The sequence below is a fragment of the Dermochelys coriacea genome, chromosome 1, assembly GCF_009764565.3.
Source record: "Dermochelys coriacea isolate rDerCor1 chromosome 1, rDerCor1.pri.v4, whole genome shotgun sequence".
Lineage (NCBI taxonomy): Eukaryota > Metazoa > Chordata > Testudines > Dermochelyidae > Dermochelys > Dermochelys coriacea.
Window position 1 is genome coordinate 328834380 of NC_050068.2, and position 23879 is coordinate 328858258.

Below are 23879 nucleotides of genomic sequence, written 5' to 3' on the forward strand. Positions count from 1 at the left end.
TGAAGATTATCTGGGCCCCCCGATTTAGTCCCATTAAGCTGTTTCAGTTTCGCTTCTACCTCCGATATGGTAATATCTACCTCTATATCCTCCTTCCCATTTGTCATGCTACCATTATCCCCAAGATCCTCTTTAGCCTTATTAAAGACTGAGGCAAAGTATTTGTTTAGATATTGGGCCATGCCTAGAATATCTTTAACCTCCGCTCCATCCTCAGTGTTAAGCGGCCCCACTTCTTCCTTCTTAGTTTTCTTCTTATTTATATGGCTATAGAACCTTTTACTATTGGTTTTAATTCCCTTTGCAAGGTCCAACTCTACTCGACTTTTAGCCTCTCTGACTTTATCCCTACATCTTCTGACCTCAATTAGGTAGGTTTCCTTGCTGATCCCTCCCACCTTCCACTCCCTGTATGCTTTCTGCTTCTTCATAATCACCTCTCTAAGATGCTTGCTCATCCAGCTTGGTCTACAACTCCTTCCTATGAATTTTTTCCCCTTTCTTGGGATACAGGCTTCCGATAGCTTCTGCAGTTTTGATTTAAAGTAATCCCAGGCCTCAGCTGCCTTTAGATCCATAAGTTCTTCAGTCCAATCCACTTCCCTAACTAATTTCCTTAATTTTTGAAAGTCAGCCCTTTTGAAATCAAAAAGCCTAGTTGCAGATTTATTTTTGTTAATCCTTCCATTTAGTTTGAACTGAATTAGCTCATGATCACTTGAGCCAAGATTGTCCCCTACAACCATTTCTTCTATGAGGTCCTCGCTACTCACCAAAATTAAATCTAAAATGGCATCCCCTCTAGTCGGTTCAGCAACTACTTGTTGAAGGAATCCATCAGCTATCGCATCTAGGAAAATCTGAGCCCTATTATTATTACTAGCACTGGTCCTCCAGTCTATATCTGGGAAGTTAAAGTCTCCCATGATCACGCAGTTTCCATTAGTATTTATTTTATTAAAGACATCAAAAAGGGCTCTATCCATAACCAAATTAGATCCCAGAGGTCTATAGCACACCCCAAGCACTATCATAGGAGAGGCTTTACTAGTTTTCTTCCCCAATGTAATTTTTGCCCAGACAGACTCTGTCTTATCCATTGCATTGCTTCTTATTTCTTTACATTCTAACTCATCGTTGATATACAATGCTACTCCACCCCCTTTACCTTTGTTTCTGTCTTTTCTAAACAGCACATACCCTTCAATACCTGTAGTCCAGTCATGACTACTATTCCACCATGTTTCTGTTATCCCTATAATATCTGGTTTCACTTCCTGCACCAGTAGCTCTAGTTCCTCCATTTTGTTACCTAGACTCCTCGCGTTGGTGTATAAACATCTTAATTTTTGCTGTTTGGCCTTGCTCACATTTTGTACCCTATTAGGCACAGTCATTCTACAGCCATTATAACCTATTAGACTAGTATCCACACCGCCCTCGCTCCTTATATACATTCTCCTACCCATGGCTGTATCCTTTCTTACTTCATCTTCTTCCCTCTCAATGCTAAAATCTGGCGTGGAGATTTCCGGACATCTCCCATCCATCTCCCCCCAATTCCTAGTTTAAAGCTCTCTTTATCAGTTGTGCCAGCCTCGATCCTAGAAGTCTATTTCCTTCCCTACTCAGATGAAGTCCATCCCGAGAGAACTGACCTCTGTCCGTGAATGCCTCCCAGTGGCCATACATCCCAAAGCCCTCCTTATAGCACCACTGCCTAAGCCATCTGTTGACAGTCATAATCTTGTCACACCTTTGTTGCCCTTCTCTAGGAACAGGAAGGATCCCGCTAAAGATCACCTGAGCCTCAATTTCCTTAAGCGTCTTCCCCAGCCTAGCATAGTCCTCCCTTGATACTTTCCAGCGAGAATCTGGCTGTATCATTTGTTCCCACATGAAGGATAATTAGGGGATTCTTTCCCGCTCCCTTGAGGATCCTTTTCAACCCTCAGGTCTACATCCCTTATCTTAGCACCCGGAAGACAGCACACCCTTCTATTCTCAGGATCAGCTCTAGTTACAGGCCTGTCTATTCTTCTCAATAAAGAGTCCCCGATCACATAGACCTGCCTTTTCCTGGTGACAGTGCTATTCTCCAGTCTCTCCCCTGTTCCCTCTGGCTGCAAGTTCTTTCCATTCCTATTTTCCCTTACAATTCTCTTCAACCCATCCTGTATCCTCCTGGGGCTCATATTTGGTGTAGTCTCCCTTGACTCTTCCCCTTTTTCTATAGGGCTAGCCTCTCTTCTCTTCTTCCTTACCCTTCCACCTTCAGCGACTACCTGCTGAGCCCCTTCTTCATTTTCCAACTCTGCAAACCTGTTCCTAAGCTCTATTTCTCCTTCACTAGCCCGTTCTTTTTCTCTGCCTGGTTCTTTTAGTCACATGTTTCCACTGACCACTTTCCTCATCCAGTCTCTCCTCAAAATTCCCCAGCCCTGCTTCCATCCGAGAGTCTGAGCTTTTCCCTTCAGATACCTCATATCTTTGCTCCATCATCTGCTCAAACCCCTTCCTAAACTCAACGAGACTTTCCACCTGCATCTCCAAACCTCGGATCTTTTCCTCCATTAGCTCTATCAGACGGCATTTCATGCAGACAAAACTCTTACCGGTTCCCCCCTCCAGGATCATGTACATACCACAGCTTCCACATCCAGTCATCCTCAATGTGTCTTTCACTGCAGGAGTCACTCCCACAGCTTCCTCTGTATCTGTCATCTCCTTCCCACCTAAATCCTGTTAATCTGGGAAACACAAGCCACACCAAAAAGACCACCCCCCCAGCAAAAGCAAACCCCAAACAAGCACCACAATCCAAACTCCCACTCAAACTCCCCTGTTTAGAGCTCTGTTTGCTAGCTCCTGTGCCGCTGCCTGACTGGCTGGCTACCTTTATAGGGCCCCTAGTCAGAAGCCCCACCCCCTAGGCAGGGCTCAGCTGCTCTCTCAGCACAAAGCCCCACCCCCTAATCATGACATAGTTGTGACTCCTTTTCTTCTCCCCTGCGAAGCCAGTGCAGAGTAGTCAGTAGTGATTCCTGTGTTTCATGGAGACTAGTGGAGAGAAGCTTGATGATAGGAGTGAAAATGCACTGAAATAACTTGGAAGTCTTACTCCACTTCCCTGCAAGTGGAGTAAAGTCTTCAGGGCAGGAACCATGTTTTGTCCACTCTAGTAAAAGGTGTGTTTTGGAGGGGGTCCATATTTGCTGTTACACTAGCACTGGTACTTCAGCACCAGTGGGAACACTCAGGTGGCCACCAGCATTTTACCACCAGGTCTTTCAGACCTGCTTAGAAGTAAAAATACTAACCTACTGTCTATGCTAGTATGCAGGTCATTGCTGCCACCAATGGGATTGCTGCAGTGGGAGGCTTCCCAAGGAAGTCTCGTGTAGGCATAGCTTTTTGTGTGTGTGATTGCGTAGAGCCCAGTCCCATGGGACCCTGATTCTGGTTGGTACTTTGGGCGCTTCTGCAATACTACTACTACTACCACCACCACTGTTATTAGCAAGTATAAGTGAGTTTCCTTACCTTTGGTTTGGTTTGAGATCACACTGCCAGATCACTCTCCCCTCTTTGAATAGAGACAAATCTAGGAACAAGTAAAAAGAGTCAACTGTGTCTGAGGCTTTTACAGGTGTCATCACTTCTACGTAATAGAAGGTCCAAACCCTAGGTTGTCAGAGAGGCTTTTGTTCCTTTTCCAGTCTATTGGTTTTGTGCATTTCTCAGTTTAGCTTAAGGATTTTTATATTGGATGCAGCCTTTTTATTTTTAGCATATCAAATAAAATCTGTAGCTTTACTTAGATTTAATGATAAACATTAAAAATACTAAAAATGAGACACTAGCTGCACAAAGCATTCAGATATTCTAGCCAAAGGTATTACATATCTGTTATGTGTTGGAAACACAAACTGCAGCAGCCTTATCTCATAGTAGTCATTGCCTCATGGTTTATAGGTGAGCAGCAGTGATCTTTGTTCATCATTTTGTGGCTTCTTTTTTTTTTTTTTTTTTTTTTGTAATATGATTCTTTCTCTTGGCATTTGCAAGTGCTCCTGGAAACCACTCCTCATCTTTTCCTTTACCAACAGAATAGAAGCTTCTGTTCTTTTACTTCATTTACTAGTGGCAGTGATAAGGTCAAGAGATTACAGCTTGGTCCTTCCCTTGTATTCTACATTTGAGCCAAATTTATGTTGACTTGCACCAGTGTGCAACACCAATGATCCCAGTGTGGTGGTTTGAGTGTAAATCAGTAAAGATTGGCACACACATTTCTCAAAGGAAGGAAAGCAAATGTGGGATGCTTCAGCAGGTAAGTCCTAGTCTTTTGTCTTTTATTATTCTGCGAAGTTTCTTGGGGGAGTGATGATTGATTGAAGGTATGGTCCATTAAAAAAATACATGGAACCCTCAAAGCCTGTCATTGCAGGCTTCTTGTTTCCTCAATGGGATCACTCTGCGTTGCGGGATCAGGTCCTAAATTTAAATTTGCAGTTGAAGAATGTTCTTTCCTCATGTCTCTTTGGATATGTGACATGAAATTTTTGCTACATGTATTTAATAGTTCTTATATCATTAAGGGGATGATGTGGTTTTTATCTTGAAACAGACCCTTTCTGTTTTTTCCTAACATGGCTCCCTTTCTTCCTGATTGTGTTTTCTAGGGTTAGCCTACGCTTTGCTGGCAGCTGTTCCCCCGGTATTTGGCCTATATTCTTCATTTTATCCTGTTTTTCTGTACACCTTTTTTGGGACCTCTAGACACATATCAATAGGTATCTTTCTTTATGTACAATTGAAGTGTTTTCTTTTCAAATAATACTTTGTAAAAATAAATAAATAGGACAAACTTTCTGATTATTATTTTTTCTTCATTAAACTTGAAATTCTTAGGTACTTTCCATAGTCTCAAGGGCCAGCAGGCTGTGTTTGCTGTCATCTTATCTAATATATTTAAGAAGGAATAGAAGCAACAGTAGCTAGTGGAGTGGACGTGAGCATGAAAACCAGGAAGTCCACCTTTGCTGCCAACTAGCTATGTGGTCTTGGACAAATTTATTTAATTTCTCTGCATCGTAAAATAATTATATTTACCTGCCACAGGAGTGTTTGTTCAATGTATAAACCAATGTATTGGTCCTGAGTATAAGGGCAAATTTCACTACTAAAAATGCAACTTTGTTGATTGAAAACTCTAAAATAGTTTGGAGATAAATGTTTAACTCCACAAAAGTGTACAAACATGAGATAATCCATTATATAAGGAACCCTAGTTAACAAGTAAGTAAAAGTTTGTCCTAAATGACATGCAGAATTTGCACCTATTTTTCCTCTGTCTTTTATTTGAGGCACGTTTGCGGTGATTAGTCTGATGATTGGTGGAGTTGCTGTCAGAGAAGCTCCTGATGAAATGTTTAATATTATGGAATCTAATTCCACCAATAGCACTGATCTCCTTGAAAACTATAAAGCCAGAGATGCCATGAGGGTAAAGGTAGCTGTGGCCGTCACCTTGCTTTCAGGGATCATACAGGTAACATGCTTGTAGCTTGCTGTAGGGCAAGTTCGGGCAATTCTCTAAAACTTGCAGTGGTAGGGGGTCCCAGGTTATGGAGGCTGCCCAAACCCCACAGTAAAATGCTAGTGCTCATGCCCCAACACAGTTCTGGGGGATGTGAGCTGCATCATGCTAACTATGTACCTAAGATTAAGGGAGAACTTGGAAGCAGGGAATTTCTCCAGACATCTCAGCTTTGGCTGAGGCACATCAGAGAGATCCTTTTCCTTCTTCACCACTACCACCTCCAGTCTGACAGGAAACCTCTTTTCACTATTCCTTTAAAGCCTTCCATAAATCATAGGATACAAGGTCTATATATGTGTGACCTATACCCCGACTCCATCCTAGCATTGATGGCACTGAACCCCCTCAGATTGGCCTGGGTCAGTGAGAAGGTTGCTCACTGAAAACTTTATTCCTGCAGAAAGGGGGAAGTAGAATTGGTTTTGAGGGGAAACCTAGATTTGCTGGACTGTCTCTGGTTTGCTTGATGTCAGGGTTGGCAGGAATCTGGTCTGCTCTGTTCTTTACAGTGCGGACTTTTACAATTGAGTGCACTGGTAAGTTACATAATTTGACCCTATTGTTCTTCAATAGTTGTCTTTAGGTCTCCTTCGGTTTGGTTTTGTAGCCATCTATTTAACGGAGCCATTGGTACGAGGGTTTACTACTGCCGCGGCAGTTCATGTCTTTACCTCCCAGTTAAAGTATCTGCTTGGAATCAAGACAAAACGCTACAGTGGAGCCCTTTCAGTTGTATATGTAAGTAAGTAAATAACTATCTTAAAAACATGTGACCCCCAGATTCCTTTCTGCAGTATTCCTTCCCAGGCAGTCATTTCCCATTTTCTACTACCCATGTACTACACATGAACAATATAGCCTGAGCTGCTTCTCCAATCGCCACATGTCTCTGACACCGCATTCCAGTTTAGAAAATATTCAAAAGCTCTGATTTAATTATTGTAACTTTAAATGTATGCTAAGCCATTGTGCATGGATCTGAAAAACAGACACAGTTGAGCTTTGAAAAATCAGATATTATGTGCACTGAGTTATAAATTGTAAGTTTAAATGAGCATGTCCCTTTATCAGCTGTGTTTCTGTGTGCATGTTGCACATCATGTTACCCCTTTGCCTGTTCTCATAAACAGGCAGATAGTTGAAATATATTAGAATCTCTCTCTCTCCCACTAGTTTTGGAAAACCAGATTTTGCTGTAATTCAGTATCTGCCTTTAAGACCAGAGCAAGGAAATCTGAGCAGAGGAATATTGGAAGCCTATGATCTCTTAGGAGACCCAATCCTTTGGACTGGTTAATGGCACGCCAGTAGAAAAGTTGCAGCACTTACAATGGAATAATGAGCTAACGAAAACCTAAGATAGATTTAATTATCCATTTGTATAAATGTAACCAGCCTTCCAGAAACTGGGGATACAACACTGATAACTTTTCAGCTTTGATGCTTAGGTGATCTATCAAAAAGCCAGTGGGGAATTAGCACTTGAAGCAGGAGGAAAAAGGATAACATTTTCCAAGCATGCTGTGCAACTTTCACAGTGTATCCCCTTTTATAATTACGTAGCTGCCTGCAGCAAGGCTTTGGATTTGTGTTCCTAGTGGGTTTCTTTTTGTAACTGCTTCTATTAATGCTATAGGGCAATGCTTCCTTTTAAGACGTTTTTAACTTTAAAGAACTTTTAGGTTTTTTGGTCAGTTCAACAGCCATTTTGGAAGATCACTGTCACCCAGCCAAAAAGAATCCATTGCCACGATTCCCTCACTGGTGGTGTCCAGCAGCTTTAAAACTGTTTATGAAGCTTTAAACAGATTTGACTTGCTAGAGACTGCTTGAGACTATTTAAGTATGGTTTAACTAGGTATTTATACTTATTTTTTCCCTCTGAAAAACCCTTTTGTTCAAATTTCATGCCCAATTCTAGACAAACTCTAGTATTGCATCTTTTGGCCATAAAAAGATGTACATTAATGCCACAAAAGCAGCTTAATATGTCCTGTGTTTTTGGGCTAGCAGTTGCTCTAATAACTTACTCCGCTTACTCAGATATTTACTGTTGGGAGTAAAAAATTATCTAGGTGGAGGAAATCGTATGTATTTTCTCTACAGTTTGTGAGGCGCTTTCATGTTCTGGAGATGAGCAAAAAACGCAGATAGAAACACACATTTTGGCTTCCCGGGGCAGCTTACTGGACAGAGACTATTAAGCAACTGAATACAAATATCTTTGGACAAATCATCATGGAATAACTATCAGAATTTTATTATGTTGCAGAGTTTAATTGCTGTACTTTCAAATATCACAAAAACCAACATTGCAACCTTAGTTGTTGGATTAACATGCATTGTTTTGCTGCTGAGTGGGAAAGAAATTAATAACCGGTTTAAGAAGAAACTGCCAGTTCCTATTCCTATGGAGATCATTGTGGTAAGTCAGTTGTGAATAGTTGTATATTTTGTGCATGTACACAGAATATTTCACCTGTGACGCATACATGGAAAAGTCCTGTAAAATTTAATAGTAATGTATATCCCTGCTATACATTCTATAGGATGGTTCTCAAAAGCCTATAGAAAATATTTCATTCTTTATTAAATCCTGTAGGTATTGAGAATGGGGCTGTCAAGTGATTAAAAAATCTCTCTATTAATTGCGCTGATAATAGAATACCATTTTTATTAATATTTTGGATGTTTTCCACATTTTCAAATATATTGATTTCAGTTATAACACAGAATACAAAGTGTACAGTGCTCACTTTGTAGAAGTCCAGTCTGCTGTTTCGAACTTCAGGAGGAGTCCACCCAGAATCCTTCTTTTTGTAGTGTTGGTTGGAAGGTCTCTGTGGGTTAATATGTTGGTCAGAGGTGTGTTGGAAATATTCCTTGAATCGGAGACGTCGAAAATAGGATTCTAGGTCACCACAGAACTGTATCATGTTCATGGGGGTGGAGGGGCAAAAGGAGAGGCCCCAAGATGGGACAGATTCTGCTGGTATATATGATATATGCTATCATGTGCCAGTAGTGCCCCTCTGCCATGTACATTGGTCAAACTGGACAGTCTCTGCGTAAAAGAGTAAATGGACACAAATTAGACGTCAAGAATTATAACATTCAAAAACCAGTCGGAGAACACTTCAATCTCTCCGGTCATTCGATTACAGACCTGAGGGTAGCTATCCTTCAACAAAAAAACAGATGCCAACGAGAGACTGCTGAATTGGAATTAATTTGCAAACTGGATACAATTAACTTAGGCTTGAATAGAGACTGGGAATGGATGAGTCATTACACAAAGTAAAACTATTTCCCCATGGTATTTCTCCCCACCCCCCACTGTTCCTCAGACATTCTTGTTAACTGCTGGAAATGGCCTGCCTTGCTTGTCACCATGAAAAGTTGTCTTCCTTCCCCCCCCCCCTGCTGCTGGTGATGGCTCATCTTAAGTGATCACTCTCCTTACAGTGTGTATGATAAAACCCATTGTTTCATGTTCTCTGTGTGTGTATATAAATCTCCCCACTGTATTTTCCACCAAATGCATCCGATGAAGTGAGCTGTAGCTCACGAAAGCTTATGCTCAAATAAATTTGTTAGTCTCTAAGGTGCCACAAGTCCACTCAGTCCTACTTCTTGTTTAGCCAATCACTCAGACAAACAAGTTTGTTTACATTTGCAGGAGATAATGCTGCCCACTTCTTGTTTACAATGTCACCTGAAAGTGAGAACAGGTATTCGCATGGCCTGTTGTAGCTGGCGTTGCAAGATATTTACTCTCCAATGCATTAAAGAGTCATATGTCCCTTCATGCTTCCACCACCATTTCAGAGGACATGCATCCATGCCAATGATGGGTTCTGCTCCAAAACCATGCAGACCAACATATGTTCATTTTTATCTTCTGAGTCAGATGCCACCAGCAGAAGGTTAATTTTTCTTTTTTGGTGGTTTGAGTTCTGTAATTTCCACATTGGAGTGTTGCTCTTTTAAGACTTCTGAAAGCATGCTCCACAACCCGTCCTTCTCAGATTTTGGAAGGCACTTCAGATTATTAAACCTCTGGTCGAGTGCTGTAGTTATCTTTAGAAATCTCACCTTGGTACCATCTTTGCATTTTGTCAAATCTTCCATGGAAGCATTCTTAAAACGAACAACATGCTGGGTGGTCATCTGAGACTGCTATAACATGAAATATATGGTAGAATGCGGGTAAAACCCAGAGGAGGAGACATACAATTCTTCCCCCAAGGAGTTCTGTCACAAATTGAATTAACACATGGAAGCATGTCCTTTGGAATGGTGGTTGAAGCATGAAGGGGCATGTGACTGTTTAGCACATCTGGCAAGTAAATACCTTGCAGTGCCGGCGACAAAGTCACATGCAAATGTCTGTTCTCACTTTCCGATGACATTGTAAATAAAAAGCAGGCAGCATTATCTCCTGCAAATGTAAACAGACTTGTTTTTGTCTGAGCAATTGGCTGAACAAGAATTAGGACTTAGTGGACTTGTAGGTGCTAAAGCAGAGGTGGCCAAACTCGGTCCCGCGGGCTGTCCGGCCTGGTCCCTGAGCTACCAGCCGGGAGGCTAGCCCTCAGCTCTCCCCCACGCAGCCCCGCTATCCCTCCTCCCCTGCAGCCTGGTGGGCGGTGTGACTGTGAGCTCCTGCCACTCTGAGCGGCATGGTAAGGGGCGGGGGGCAGGGGGTTGGATAAGAGGCAGGGGGTCCTGGGGGTCAGTCAGGGAGCGAGGGGGGGTCCCGGGGAGCTGTCAGAGGGTGGAGGTGTTGATAGGGGTCAGGGCACTCGGGGGACAGGGAACAAGGGGCGGTTGGATGGGGACGGGGTGGTTGGATGGGGCAGAGTTTCTGGCGGGGGATCAGGGGATGGGGAACAGGGGGTGGTTGGATAGGCGTGGGAGTCCTGGGGGGGTCTGTCAGGGGGCAGGGGTGTGGATAGGGGTCGGGGCACTCGGGACAGGGGTAGTTGGGTAGGAGGTGGGGTCCTGGGGGGCAATTGGGGTTTGGGGTCCCGGGAGGGTGGTCGGGGACAAGGAGCGGGGGGGGTTGGATGGGTTGGGGGTTCTGAATGGGGGCAGCCAGGGGGTAGGAAGTGGGAGTGGACAGGGGCCAGGCTGTTTGGGGAGGCACAGCCTTCCCTACCCAGCCCTCCATACAGTTTTGGAACCTTGATGTGGCCCTCGGGCCAAAAAGTTTGCCCACCCCTGCTCTAACATTTTATGTTTTGTTTTTGAGTGCAGTTATGTAACCAAAAAAAAATTTACATTTGTAAGTCGTGCTTTCATGATAAAGAGATTGCATCACGGTACTTGTATGAGGTGAACTGAATAATACTATTTCTTTTGTTTATCATTTTTACAGTGCAAATATTTGTAATAAAAATAATATAAAATGAGCATTGTACACTTCATATTCTCTGTTGTAATTGAAATCAATATATTTGAAAACATAGGAAAAACATCCAAAATATTTAATAAATTTCAGTTGGTACTCTATTGTTTAAACCTGTGATTAATCACTATTAATTTTTTTGAGTTAATTGCATGAGTTAACTGCAATTAATCGACAGCCCTAATTGAGAGTAATTTCTATAGTACCTTTATTGAGTAATATCGATTAAAATCCTTTAGGACTCTTGCATTAAAGTATTTCTCGGGATTCCGAAGGCAGCAATGTAGGAACAATATAGAACAAACCCTTCTTAGAGTTGGTAGGAGTTGAAAGATAGACTGTCATCAGAAGGGTAATTATGACTATGGAGATTTGCAATGAAATCTTGGATTTGACCTTGACAAGGGGAGGTAACCAATGCCTGGGCTGAATAGACATTAGCAGTCATTGATCAGCAGAGGAGTTACAAGTCAATGACTCGCTCACAGGAGACACACTGAGGTATTGCTTCACTTTTTGACTCAGCAATGCCCACCAGACATGCCTGGACTTGTTCTCCTTGCACATGGACTAAGGGTATTAAAACAGAACACGGGCCATATGTTTGGCCTTTTCTCCTCCCCCCACCTACGCTGCAAGCTACAAGAACGTCAGAAGAGTGAAGACTCCAACAGAGGAGACTGGCCCAGGTTTCAAGGGTGAAACCTGTACTATGAACTGCAATATTCAGTGGGGTGAGAAAAACTGCTTAATCTAACGGCTAGTCTACACTGGCAATGTTAAAGCACTGCTGTGGCAGCGCTTTAACATGACTTGTGTAGTTATGGCAGAGCTCTCTCCCAGCGTTCTAAAAAAACCACCTCCGCAAGGAGCATAGATACCAGCGCTGGTGCAATGTCTACACTGGCGCTTTACAGCGCTGAAACTTGCTGCACTCAGGGGTGTGATTTTTCACACTCCCGAGCGAGAAAGTTGCAGTGCTGTAAAGTGCCAGTGTAGACAAGCCCTATATGTTGCCCAGTCTCATAGGGTTGAGAGTTTAGACTGCGTGCTTATATTTTTTTTTTTTTTTTTGGTAACCACTCTGACTTTTTGCCTAATACTTGAAAATCACTTAAAATCTATCTTTTGTAATCCGTAAACTTGTTTTCTGTTTATCTTTACCAGTGAGTTTGCCTAAAGTGTTTGATAAATCTGCTCAGGTTTTCAAAGGCTGGTGATGTATCCACTTTCCATTGATGAAGTGGTGAACCAATTAATAACTGCTCGTCTTGAGCAGTGCAAGACGGTATATTCCTGAGGTACAAGGCTGGGAGCTGTAGGGATTTGGCTGGTGCCTTTCTCTGTGTGATTGATGAGTGGCTCTGGGAGCATTCATGCAAATCTAGCTGGGTGTGGGGCTCCACATGCGGTTGTGCTGAGTGATCACAGCTCCTGGAGGGGTTTGCTGCTTGACACTAGCAAGGCAGTGTGAGAAACAGCCCAGGCTGGAGAGTTCAGGGGGCACAGTGGTCCCACAGTCCCAGGCTGCACCCCGGGGATCCCGTCACACCCTCACTGTCTTGATTTACAAAAAAAAAACACTGTTGTTCTACATTAATGGTTCAAAACACCATTTCCAGCAGGACCAAAGCACTGAAATCAATCCATTTTATGGAAGAGGACCCCTCAGGCCTTGCCCTTTTTGACTGATAATCCCATATGGGACTGGTTCCAGCCACGTTCTTTCGTTAGGTTGTTTCACATCTTGGACAGTCTTGTGTTTAACGTTGGAGCCCTTATTTGTAAAATGGGGGTAATACTGCTTGGCTACCTTTTTAGAAAGTGCTTTGAGTTGTATGATAAGTGCAAGTATTAGTATGCATCTTGTTAGTGTATAGTTGGATTTTTTTTAATTTAGCATATTAGGGTTCATGAGCAATGTCCAGGGTTTGGGTAAGCAGTGGCAGTCTGACTGAGAGATGTGAGACTGTGGTTCCAGAAGCTAATTGACTAATAATTTCCATCACATCCACTTAATGTCCATTCTTAGCATTGTTCTAACCGATGTTTTCCCCTCAGATTGCACGCGCGCTCGCGCTCTCTCTCTCTCTCTTTTTGGCACTTTTTTTTTTTTCAAATGTGTGCATGCCCCTAAATAATCTGTACTCTTCTAAACAAGTTTACATGTGTGTTTTTAGGTAATAGTAGCTACTGGAGTTTCAGCTGGAATGAATCTGTCCAACACATATGAAGTGGATATTGTTGGGGATATCCCTAAAGGGTAAGGACAGTGAATGAAGTATATCCTTATTCAAGCTATACTTTTTTTTTTTTTTTTTTTTTCAGTGTGGCGGGTATATTGTTATAGTAACTCTTTATCATTTCATCTTCTAGATTACTTGCTCCAAAAGTACCTGATATAAATCTCTTCTCAGCAGTGTTTGTAGACGCATTAGCAATAGCAATTGTTGGCTTTTCCATGGCTGTATCAATGGCCAAAATCTTTGCACTTAAACATGGCTACACTATTGATGGAAATCAGGTAACCTAGCTTTGGATTTTTTTTTTTTTAAATACGTTGGCCTATGAAAATGTAAACCCCAAGAACCTGATCTAATGCCAACGTCAGTCAGTGGTAGTCGTTGCACTTAATTCGGCGGACATTAGATCGAGCCCTTAATGATCTGTGACCCAGTTATCTGAAAAATCACCTCTCAATATTCTGTTCTGTTCTGCATAGGTTCTTATATTGTGCTTGTCAGTGTAGTGTCTGAAGCACTTTTCAGTAGTGCATTACCAATGTGGCTAGCATCTGTCCTTTGTTTGTTCTGTAATCCCTCCTGAGCCATATGTCTCATTGACGGGGATAAGATCATCCCTCTCACTCCAGCCTCTAAGCCTGGTAATTGGGTCAAAGTGGCATAAAGAGACCCTAAAAGCCCCAGTCCCTAGTACAGGCCCTCTAGAAGACAGCTGTGTAAAGTCATCCTCTGAGGCCCCCCTCACATGCTGTGGGAATGAGAAGGATGTGTCGGGGGCAGGGCCACAGCACTGCAGAATTTCTGGGCAGTGCTGAGACACAGGCAGTAGCCCAGGGAGGTTGCTGTAACTTAAGCCCTCAGGGCTGTCTAAATTTTCTGTGGCTGGAGAGACCCCAGTGTAATCCCAGGATTAGGAGAGCACAAGGTGGCTTTAAGATGCTTTAGGCCTTGTCTACACTACAGAGTTTTGTTGACAAAAGTTATTTTGACACTCAAAGTGCTATAATAATAATTGGTATTGCATGTTCACACTCGCTCCCTCTGTCAGCAGAGCATGTCCACACTTGGGGTCCTCGCATCAACAGTATGAGCAGTGCAGTGTGGATACCTATCCCACAGTCTAGCTCAACACCTTCTGCAGCTAGATCTTGTGGGAAGGCGGAGCGGATCATGGCACATCTTGGGACCAGGCTCAGTGTCCTGTGATGCATTGCTTTCTGTCCCAGGATTTCATGGTCTTCTGCCTTTCTTTCGTGGCATTTTTCAACAGCCTTTGCTGTGCACTCCGACATCTTTGTAAGAAGGGATAGATCCCTCACTGCTCTCCTATACTCTGATAACTGTCATGAACACATCATGGATGGCAGTGCAGTTAATCACGAAGTTCCTAACTGAAGAAGACTCCCAGTTGCCTGACATGCTGTGTGATCTGGATAGGAGCAACTTTAGATTGCTTTTGGCATTCACAGAACAGTTGCAAAGGGTGGACTGGTGTCATCCAGGTGGAAGATGAGCTGTGGCTACAGAATTTTCAGATGCCGAAAGCCATCTTCTTGAAATTGTGTGCAGAGCTCGCCCCAGCACTGCGGCGCAAGGACAGCAGAATGAGAGCTGCCCTATCGGTAGAGAAGCATGTGGCAATTGCTGTGTGGAAGATGGCGACTCCAGGCTACTACCAGTTGGTCGTGAATCAATTTGGAGTCAGGAAATTGACCGTTGGGCTGCAATAATGCAAGCGTGCAGGGCAATTAATTGCATCCTGCTACGAAGGACCGTGACTCTGGGAAATGTGCATGAAATAGTGGATGTCTTGGCAGAAATGTTTCAGAGTAGCAGCCGTGTTAGTCTGTGTTCGCAAAAAGAAAAGGAGTACTTGTGGCACCTTAGAGACTAACAGATTTATTTGAGCATAAGCTTTCGTGAGCTACACTAATGCATCCAATGAAGTGAGCTGTAGCTCACGAAAGCTTATGCTCAAATAAATTTGTTAGTCTCTAAGGTGCCACAAGTACTCCTTTTCTTTTGGCAGAAATGGCCGTCCCTAACTGTGGAAGGGTGATAGATGTCACGCACATTCCAATTTGGCCCCAAACCACCTTGTGACAGAGTACATCAATAGGAAGGGGTGCTTCTCCATGATGTTGCAGACGCGTGTGGATCAGCATGGGCGTTTCACTGATATCAACGTCGGGTGGTCTGGGAAGGTGCATGACACGCATCTTCAGGAACACCGACCTGTATAGAAAGCTACAAGTGGGGACTTTCTTTCCAGATCAGTGGAGGATGTTGAAATGCCCATAGTGATCCTGGGAGACCCGACGTACTCCTTACAGCCGTGGCTAATGAAACCTTACACAGGAAACCTGGATAGCAGTAAGGAGCAGTTCAACAACAGGCTTAATAGGTGCCGGATGAGAGTGGAATGTGCCTTTGGCAGATTAAAGGTCTGCTGGTGATGCCTTTATGGCAGGTTAGACCTCAATGAGGGCAATAATACCCATGGTCATAGTCACATGTTGTACGTTGCATAATGTTTGTGAAGCTAAGGGTGAAAGGTTTGCTCAGGGGTGGAGTGTTGAGTCAGGCTGTTTGGCTGCTGATTTTGAGCAGCCAGATACCAGGGCTATCAGAGGAGTCTAGTCGGGGGCCAATTCGAATCAGGAAGTCTTTGAGGCAACACTTTGAAAACGAGAACCAATAATGTATAGCTCTGTGATTGGTGCTGCTATGTTACTTTACGTGTAGTTTTCCTAGGAAGCAATGGTGACATTTGGAGCCTTACATTCCAGTAAGCAAATGATGAAACTACTTGTGTATGTATTGGTAGTGCCTGCTATCTCAATTCGTAGGAAACAAATTAAAGATGATGCAGGAAAGTTTCCTACAATGGGGGAAGGAACAAAGCTGCTCTGCCAAGGAACCTTCAGCAGAGGATTACCGAGTACTTCCAGGAAACTTTCCTGGAGATCTTGCTAGAGGATTCCCATGAGATCTCAGCATGCATCAACGCCCTGTTCCACTGTAATGAATAGCTACACAGGGAAATGTCCAGCACACAGAAACACAGCCAGCCTCCCACATTTCTTTACCCTGAACCCACCCTCAAACTACACAAACCGCAGCCACTTTTCCTCTCCTGCTTCTTGCTTGCTGGAGAGCAACTGCTGAGACTGGCTAGACACCTCTGGAGTGGAGGACAGTTCCTGGCTTCCTGCCCCACCGGTCGATCCTTCCAGGAGCTCCACATCATTGTCTAACTCCACCTCTTCATCAATGACTTTGTCCTCCGGGTTTGGTCCTCTTTCCAGTGCCTCCAGGCCCGCTGAAGTATCCAAGGGGCTCTTGGCGATGGAGGTGGGGTCGCCACCGAGAATAGCGTCCAGCTCCTTATAGAACTGGCAGGTCTTAGCTGCAGCACCGGAGTGACGGTTTGCCTCCCTCACCTTATGGTATGCCTGCCTCAGCTCCTTTATCTTCGCTCTGCACTGCAGCATGTCCCAAGCATAGCCCTTTTCACACAGTCCTTGAGAAATCTGCCGAGAGGTATCAAAATTCCTATGGCTCAAGCGCAGCTGGGACTGCACAGCCTCCTCTCCCCATATACTGAGCAGCTCCGCAGTGATCCAGGTAGGAGAGCATTTGCTGCAATAACCTGCCGTGGTCACCTGGGAAGATGTGATGAGACCTCTCCATGCTCAGCCAGCAGGAAATGGAATATCAGAAATTCTTGGGCCTTCAAAGTGGGAGGGGCGGATGGTGGTTTACCTGGCTGCAGAGAAGTGGAATTCAAACTGCTGACCAGAGCAGTCATGATGGGCGTTGTGGGAACCTCCTAGAGGCCAGTTAAAGCAATAAAATCCAGCATGGTGTCTGCACTGGCACTTTGTTGACAAAAATTTTGCGCAAAAAGCCTTATGTCTCTTGTTGAGGTGGTTTTACTTTGTCACCAAAATAGGGCACTTTTGCTTTCAAAAGTCGCATTGCAGTGTGTACGCATCCACTGTTTTGTCGACAAAAGGCAGCTTTTTGTTGACCAAACTTTGTAGTGGAGACAAGGCTTTAGGATCACCACCCGCTGGGCTGCAAGTTCAGTGCTGAGCCCCTTAGAGATGAAGCACAGAATCTCACCCGGGTTATCTGTCTGCTCTCCCTTGCTGTCAGTTTCTTATGGTAAAATCTTTGGAACTGGCAGGAGAGTGCTGTTAGTAGAGGTGTCCTGCCTCTGGAACAGTCTCACTGTGACAGTTCCCCAGAGTCCTAGGTGAAATTCTGGTGCCATTTGAGTCGGTGGGAGTTTTGCCGCTGACTTCAGTGGGGCTAGGATTCCACCCCTCCAGAGCACAATATCAGGCTTCCGTATTCGGTCAAGTCTTTGCCCTTCACCATGGTGGGCCTTGTCCTGCACCTACTGAAGTCAATGCGAGTTTCACTACTGACTTTTTGGGAGCATGATTAAGCCCATCAGTTTGTGGTTTTATGGTTTTCTTCTTTCACCCAGAGAGACCATGGCCCAAATTCTGGGCTGGTGTTACTGGGCCACGGTTCCCTTGACTTCTGTGGAGCTACACCCGTTTACACCAGCTGAAGATCTAGCCCCATAAATCTTATTCACGTTTTTTATGTCATGTTAATAGCTCCCTGGTGAAGCAGTGTTCCTTGTATATACATTTGCTTTTATTTTTCAAATGTGTGTGTGTGTGTGTGTGTGTGTGTGTGTGTATGTATGTATGTATATATATATATATATATATAAAATTGCTTCACCCACATCAGAAATGCAGCCATCTCTGGGATAACATTTGACAACTGTTTTTTAACTACATACAACAGGGCAAAGTAACTAGGGTAGAGGAAGAAGATGTTGTATATAATTTGAATACTAGAATCATAAAGTTAACCCCAAGTTAAGCCTGAAAATGGACAATTTTATATAATTCTGTGTTTTACATTTCAGAATTCAACCCATGAATCATTGCTGTGGAAAGATGGGGAAACAGTCCCTCCACACCACCAAATACTATGTTTAATGTATGATTGAATATGAGCCAACTAGTGCATGTGCTACCAGCATAGGAGATAATGCCCTGTTAGGAAATTATGTAAATTAGAAGCAGCTGTTAAAGTAATATGTAGAAGTAGCCTACATCTGTATTTGTAGAATTGTTCTGCATGATTCTTTTGATTTCTCATCTGAAACAGGAACTTATTGCCTTGGGAATATGTAATTCTGCAGGATCCTTCTTCCAAACCTTCTCGATCACTTGCTCAATGTCTCGGAGTCTTGTTCAGGAGAGCACTGGAGGGAAAACTCAGGTGTGTCTATCCAAATGTTTAGGCCAGGCAATATTTACTTTCTGGGACTGCTGATTTTGGACCCTGTTGCTTGATAAGATTTCCAGGTCTTCTGGCCTCTGGTTGGTCCAGAGACAGTGAACAGCATTTCTCATGGTATTGTAGTCTAGCCAAGGCCAAAGTAGAAGCACAGAGGATGTATCAATATGAAACTAATGGAGCTGGAATGAGGGATCAGAAAATCACTGAACCTCCAGTATTTCAGAAAGCATAATGCAGGGCAACTAGTAATGTTTGGATTCTGTCTTGTTGCCTTCGGCAGTTTTTATTCTTCAGAAATGTCATTTCTTGTACCTTTTTGTTCAGATTGCAGGTACGCTGTCCTCAATCATGGTTCTGTTAGTCATTGTGGCTATTGGTTACCTCTTTGAACCACTACCTCAGGTATGGGAACTTTGCCTTTGGATATTGTGTGTATGCGCAGAAGTCAACTAGCTTTGCTTAACTATCACAAAATCTGTATCTAAATGAATTAACAGCTTAGGGCCCAATCCTAAAAAGTGCTAAGTGCCCTTAACACTGACTGAGGTCAACGGGACTGAGGAGGGCACTCAATGCCTTCCAGGATTGGGCCCTGGGTTGGTGGGCTTTTGGGGTTTTTTAAGTAAAATTAGAAAGCAGAGTATAACGGAGTCAGAGCACTCCTCTTGTGTTTAATACTAGGCATGTTAGATGTTTTGTTCCTCCTGAGAAATGAAAATAAGATCACCCTAAATATGTACACTGTGTACGGAACTGAGAATTCTTGAATGGGATGTTAAGGGAGAAAGAGGCTACTGAAATCAATCAGCGGGGAGACAAGTGATGATTAGTACACAAATTTATACTGTATTTGCTTCTTTTATTCTCTTGGATAATTGTATCTGTGTTTCTGGTGGAATGTATGCAAGATAATATGCAATCCCTAAAGCTTTAATAGGCACAGTATCTTAATGTGTAGCCTGAAAAGTTGTTGTTTAAAGGGAATGTGCATTTAACAGCCTTGCAGGTTGGTTCCCATCAATGGTATAAAGTGCATAAACATGGCTATTTTAATGATGCCTTGGAAAGCTATTTCTGAGTGACATAGTTTTCAAGGGTAAAATAAAAATGTCATAAAATTTGTTCCTAGACTGTGCTAGCTGCGATCGTAATGGTGAATCTGAAAGGAATGTTTAAACAGTTTGGAGATATAACACGTTTTTGGAGAACCAGTAAGATCGAATTGGTAAGTGAAAATGCTATCATAGTGTAAATTAAATTAATTCCTTTTTTTCCTACTTTTTTTTAAGCAACAGTTCAACATTCCCCAAGAATCTACAAAAGAGTGGAAGCTTTCCAGGCAATTATAAGTGTATTGTTGTATCAGATGAAGAAGTTACAGTACAAAGGTCCAGCTACGCTAGGAAAATGACCTGTTGCTGACAACAGTTGTGAACAGCAGATTGCTGCTCAGCTAGTGTTGAAAGAAGTTTGTCTGCAGGTGGAAGCAGGACCGTTTTTTAGTAATGTTATAGAAAACATGCTAGAGATTGGCTGAACGTGTAAAAGTCTTTGGATCCTACAGATGTCCCTAAGTAACATGAAAAACAAATCCCCTTGCTTTCTTCTCCTTTACTGCCAAGGAATGGTTAGCCTGACAGTGGGCCCAGACCAAGAGTGACGTAGACATAGAATATCAGGGTTGGAAGGGACCTCAGGAGGTCATCTAGTCCAACCCCCTGCTCAAAGCAGGACTAATCCCCAATTTTTGCCCCAGATCCCAAATGACCCCCTCAGGGATTGAACTCACAACCCTGGGTTTATTACGCCAATGCTCAAACCACTGAGCTATCCCTCCCCCCGAAGAGGCATCACTTACTCTTTGTGATTCCATGGTAGCAGGTTAAGTTGTTACCTGGTTCACTGTTGGGGCTTGCAGCAACAACTGCTGGGGTAGTGCCCCACTTGTCTATCGAGGGAGCTGAAAATGTGTGCAAGACCTTTTGAACCATAGAAATGCCCACAGACACTGGTTACCTGCTGGGCAGGAATTGGGGTGCAAGATGAGGTAGCAACCACTAATGTATATACAGAGTAACCCTGGGGTTGAGACTCCTGAAGTAACCTGGACAAGGCCTTCACTAATGGAACCACCCTCTGACCTTCACTGCCACATGAGACCTGAGAAACTGCTGAGCCCTGGTCCTGCTGGCTCAAACATGCCACTGGGTCACTGTATGTAGAGGCACAGAGACTCTACCATCCTCCAAACAGCAGGAGCTCCCTTTTTCCATAACAAGCTGCAAGCCTGCTGTGCCTTGTTTAATCTCCCCTGTCCCTCTGCACTTTCCTGATTCCCTCCCACTCAGATAGCACCATAATTCATCACCTCTTGAGGGCTTCACTGAGAGGCCTGTACTGAGTTCTTGTGCCCATTCTGCTACCTGGGTGTGTTTAGGGTTGCCAACCCTCCAGAATTGTCCTGGAGTCTCCTGGAATAAAAGATTAATCTTTAATTTAAAGATAATGTCATGTGATGAAACTTCTAGGAATTCATCCAGCCAAATTTGGTAACCCTAGATGTGTTGGATGATACCAAACATCAGCACTACTGGTATTTCGCTGTGTAATTAATGTATGGTGAGTCTTCTGTTCAATATAATGATGATATACAATCGGGTACTTGTAATTCCCCTTGCACTGTTTGTCTTTACAGGACCAGTTTCATAGGAGGTTGAATCTCTAACACATAGTAAAACATGTTCTACAGTTAATGCCCTTTTTACAACTCCCATGTCAAATTATAAAACACTCCAACATATCTGTCTCAGAGGGTATTGCCTTGCATTATATTAAGGAGAAATGTTACAATTTGACCTCCCCTTGAACTGTGGTGATGTATATATGTGAGCCTGAGTCATGTTAACAAAAAAACTGGATGCATTTTAATATGTAGCTTTTGTTTGATGTTTAGGCCATCTGGATTGTAGCTTTTGTGGCCTCTGTTCTCCTGGGACTAGACTACGGCTTGCTTACTGCTGTGGCGTTTGCAATGATAACCATTATTTACAGAACACAAAGGTCAGACTTTTCTCTCCTCTTTCTCAGCATCAGGGCTTTGTGGTGGGTTTTTGTTCTCTTTTTAAAAGGGAATGAAATAAACAGAAGTCCCATTTCATGAGTTCAGTAGAATCTGCTTAATTGGGTTATCCAGGGGGTGTCCCAATTCAGGGCCCGGTTCCGTTGCTTCAATCACAGAATGTACTTAAAAGACCGCAGGTAAAGTCTATAACTACTGTTCTAAATGAAACTCCAGGAATATGCAGATTCTTTCATTTTTAATCTGTATTTGATCATTTTTTATTAAAGCCCTAGAGCTCAGAATTTCAAACTTGTTTAATGCCTGGAATTTGTCAAGTGCATTACTGTTAAGTGGAATTTATGCTAAGACTGGGCCAATTAAGCAGAAGTCACTGTTGTGTTAGCATTTAATGGGAGATGTCCCAATGGGGGCAATGTTGGGTCAGTTCTGGTCCAATGTTAGGTCAATTCTGGACCCACATAATATACAGTTAATTCTCTGGGAGCTGAGTGTTCAGCATCTTACAGAATCAGGCTCTTCTCTCTGAGAAGCAGGATGCTTCTTTGAAACTGTGGTTCAAGTTCTCTGCTGGTGTGAGCTGGCATAGCTCCATTGTAGTCAATGAAGCTGTGTCAACTTACACCAGAAGAGAATTTGGCCCTGTAGCTTTTGCTGGCCAGTTGCAGCAGTTGGCTCACCCAGTCGGTGCCCATCAGTTGGTGGTCATCAGACAGGCTGGATATTTTCCGAGTGCCCTTTTTATTAAAACAGACTTAGTTTGATTCATGGCTTAATCACCACATGGCACCTTTACTATGTTCTTGCTGTAAACTTCTTCAAACTGTGTTTTGATTAGTCCATACAGACACTGTGCTAACGTACAGTAGCCATATTTGGTGTAGGTTCAAAGCTGTTTTTTAATGTGCGTTCTTCTCAAGTCTGTGAACTGTAATATTGAGACCTTATGCATCCATTTCTCTCCAGTCCACAGTATAGAATCCTGGGTCAAATTCCTAACACAGACATTTACTGTGACGTGGAAGAGTATGAAGAGGTAGGAATATGTTTTTCTATATTAAGTTATTATTAAATTGCTGTTATAGAGCATAGTCGGATTCCTGGAATGGCTACACATTCTTAATTCTGTAATTGTATGCATAATGGTGAGAGCCTCCTGCTGTGAAACTAGCTGCTCTTACATTCTTCTATGCTAAGGTTACACTGTGGGGAAGCAAACTTACTTCACTTCAATAATTTTGTTTCAGATTTTTGTGCTTTTATAATAAATGTGCATGTTCTCATGTGGATGCTGTGGTTTTGTATTGCAGGGTATTGCATGACAAGTTCTGGTGCAAAGACCCCCTATAATAGAGATCTTTGTACAGCACTTGGTCTACAAATTGATTGCTTAGTTTAAGACGCTAGGGTTTATATAAGTACCATTACTAATACCAGAACTGTATATGAACCCATTCAGGGTGAGCTCCACTAGTCGCTTTAGCTATATTAATGAAAACCTACAGAACCAAAGACCTAATTTAGTCTATTTTTAGTAGAGCTGGGCAAGTGGGTCACAATGGAGAACTGTATTCTATGAACTCCACCTCTCTTTTCCAGTTATCCATGACCAGCCTTATTTTCACAAACGTATTTATTATTTGATGAATAATTTCTGTGAGCATAACGTCACTCTCTGGCTTACTCTCAAGGCTGTTTTGTATCTGCTGTTCATGCTGTATGAAGTCACTGAAGTTGCATGGTATTCCTTCTGCTCTTGGGGAATGCCTCCCAGACTCACAAGGAGCTTTCAAGGTGGTTGCGCAAATACTCCTGGAGCTAGTACTTGTGCATTATTTAGGTATTTTCACAAGTGCTAGCATCACTTCTTTTGTTTCCTTTTCATAAACATGTTTAGGAACACCATTTTGTTGGCAAGAGGGGATATAAATTCTCTGTTTTGTATTCAAACACTGGCCAGGAATTTTTGCAATCTTTGCCCAGTTCTCATCAGGGGAGCTGCTTTTGAAAGGTCCATATGCCCACACCACTAAGTGGCTGTCTCTTACAAACCTGCATTGAACAGAATGATGCTGGAATCCTAAAGCACTGTTCCCACCAGAAGTTGTTCTGCTTTGAACAGAGTGACAAAAAGATGTCTGTGGGTATGATGATATCCACACAAACTAGAGCAGAGCCATATCACTGCTGTACTAAATGTCTTAGGTA

At 43.0% G+C, this 23879-nt stretch overlaps 1 protein-coding gene across 5 annotated transcripts in view; it reads left to right on the top strand.

The window, feature by feature from the left end:
• SLC26A5 (solute carrier family 26 member 5) overlaps positions 1 to 23879 on the top strand; it is a 48335-nt gene that overhangs the window by 17554 nt on the left and 6902 nt on the right. For 3 of the 5 annotated variants that reach the window (XM_038396970.2, XM_043497411.1, XM_038396979.2), the window contains 11 exons: positions 4686 to 4796; positions 5370 to 5554; positions 6179 to 6343; positions 7878 to 8030; positions 13196 to 13278; positions 13392 to 13539; positions 18458 to 18571; positions 18917 to 18994; positions 19722 to 19817; positions 21546 to 21652; positions 22638 to 22707. In XM_038396970.2, the coding sequence (XP_038252898.1) occupies positions 4686 to 4796; positions 5370 to 5554; positions 6179 to 6343; positions 7878 to 8030; positions 13196 to 13278; positions 13392 to 13539; positions 18458 to 18571; positions 18917 to 18994; positions 19722 to 19817; positions 21546 to 21652; positions 22638 to 22707 (1310 nt within the window). Of the gene's footprint in view, positions 1 to 4109; positions 4334 to 4685; positions 4797 to 5369; positions 5555 to 6178; positions 6344 to 7877; positions 8031 to 13195; positions 13279 to 13391; positions 13540 to 18457; positions 18572 to 18916; positions 18995 to 19721; positions 19823 to 21545; positions 21653 to 22637; positions 22708 to 23879 lie in introns of those variants that run through there. The other 2 variants (XM_043497417.1, XM_043497424.1) reach the window with 2 other exon arrangements.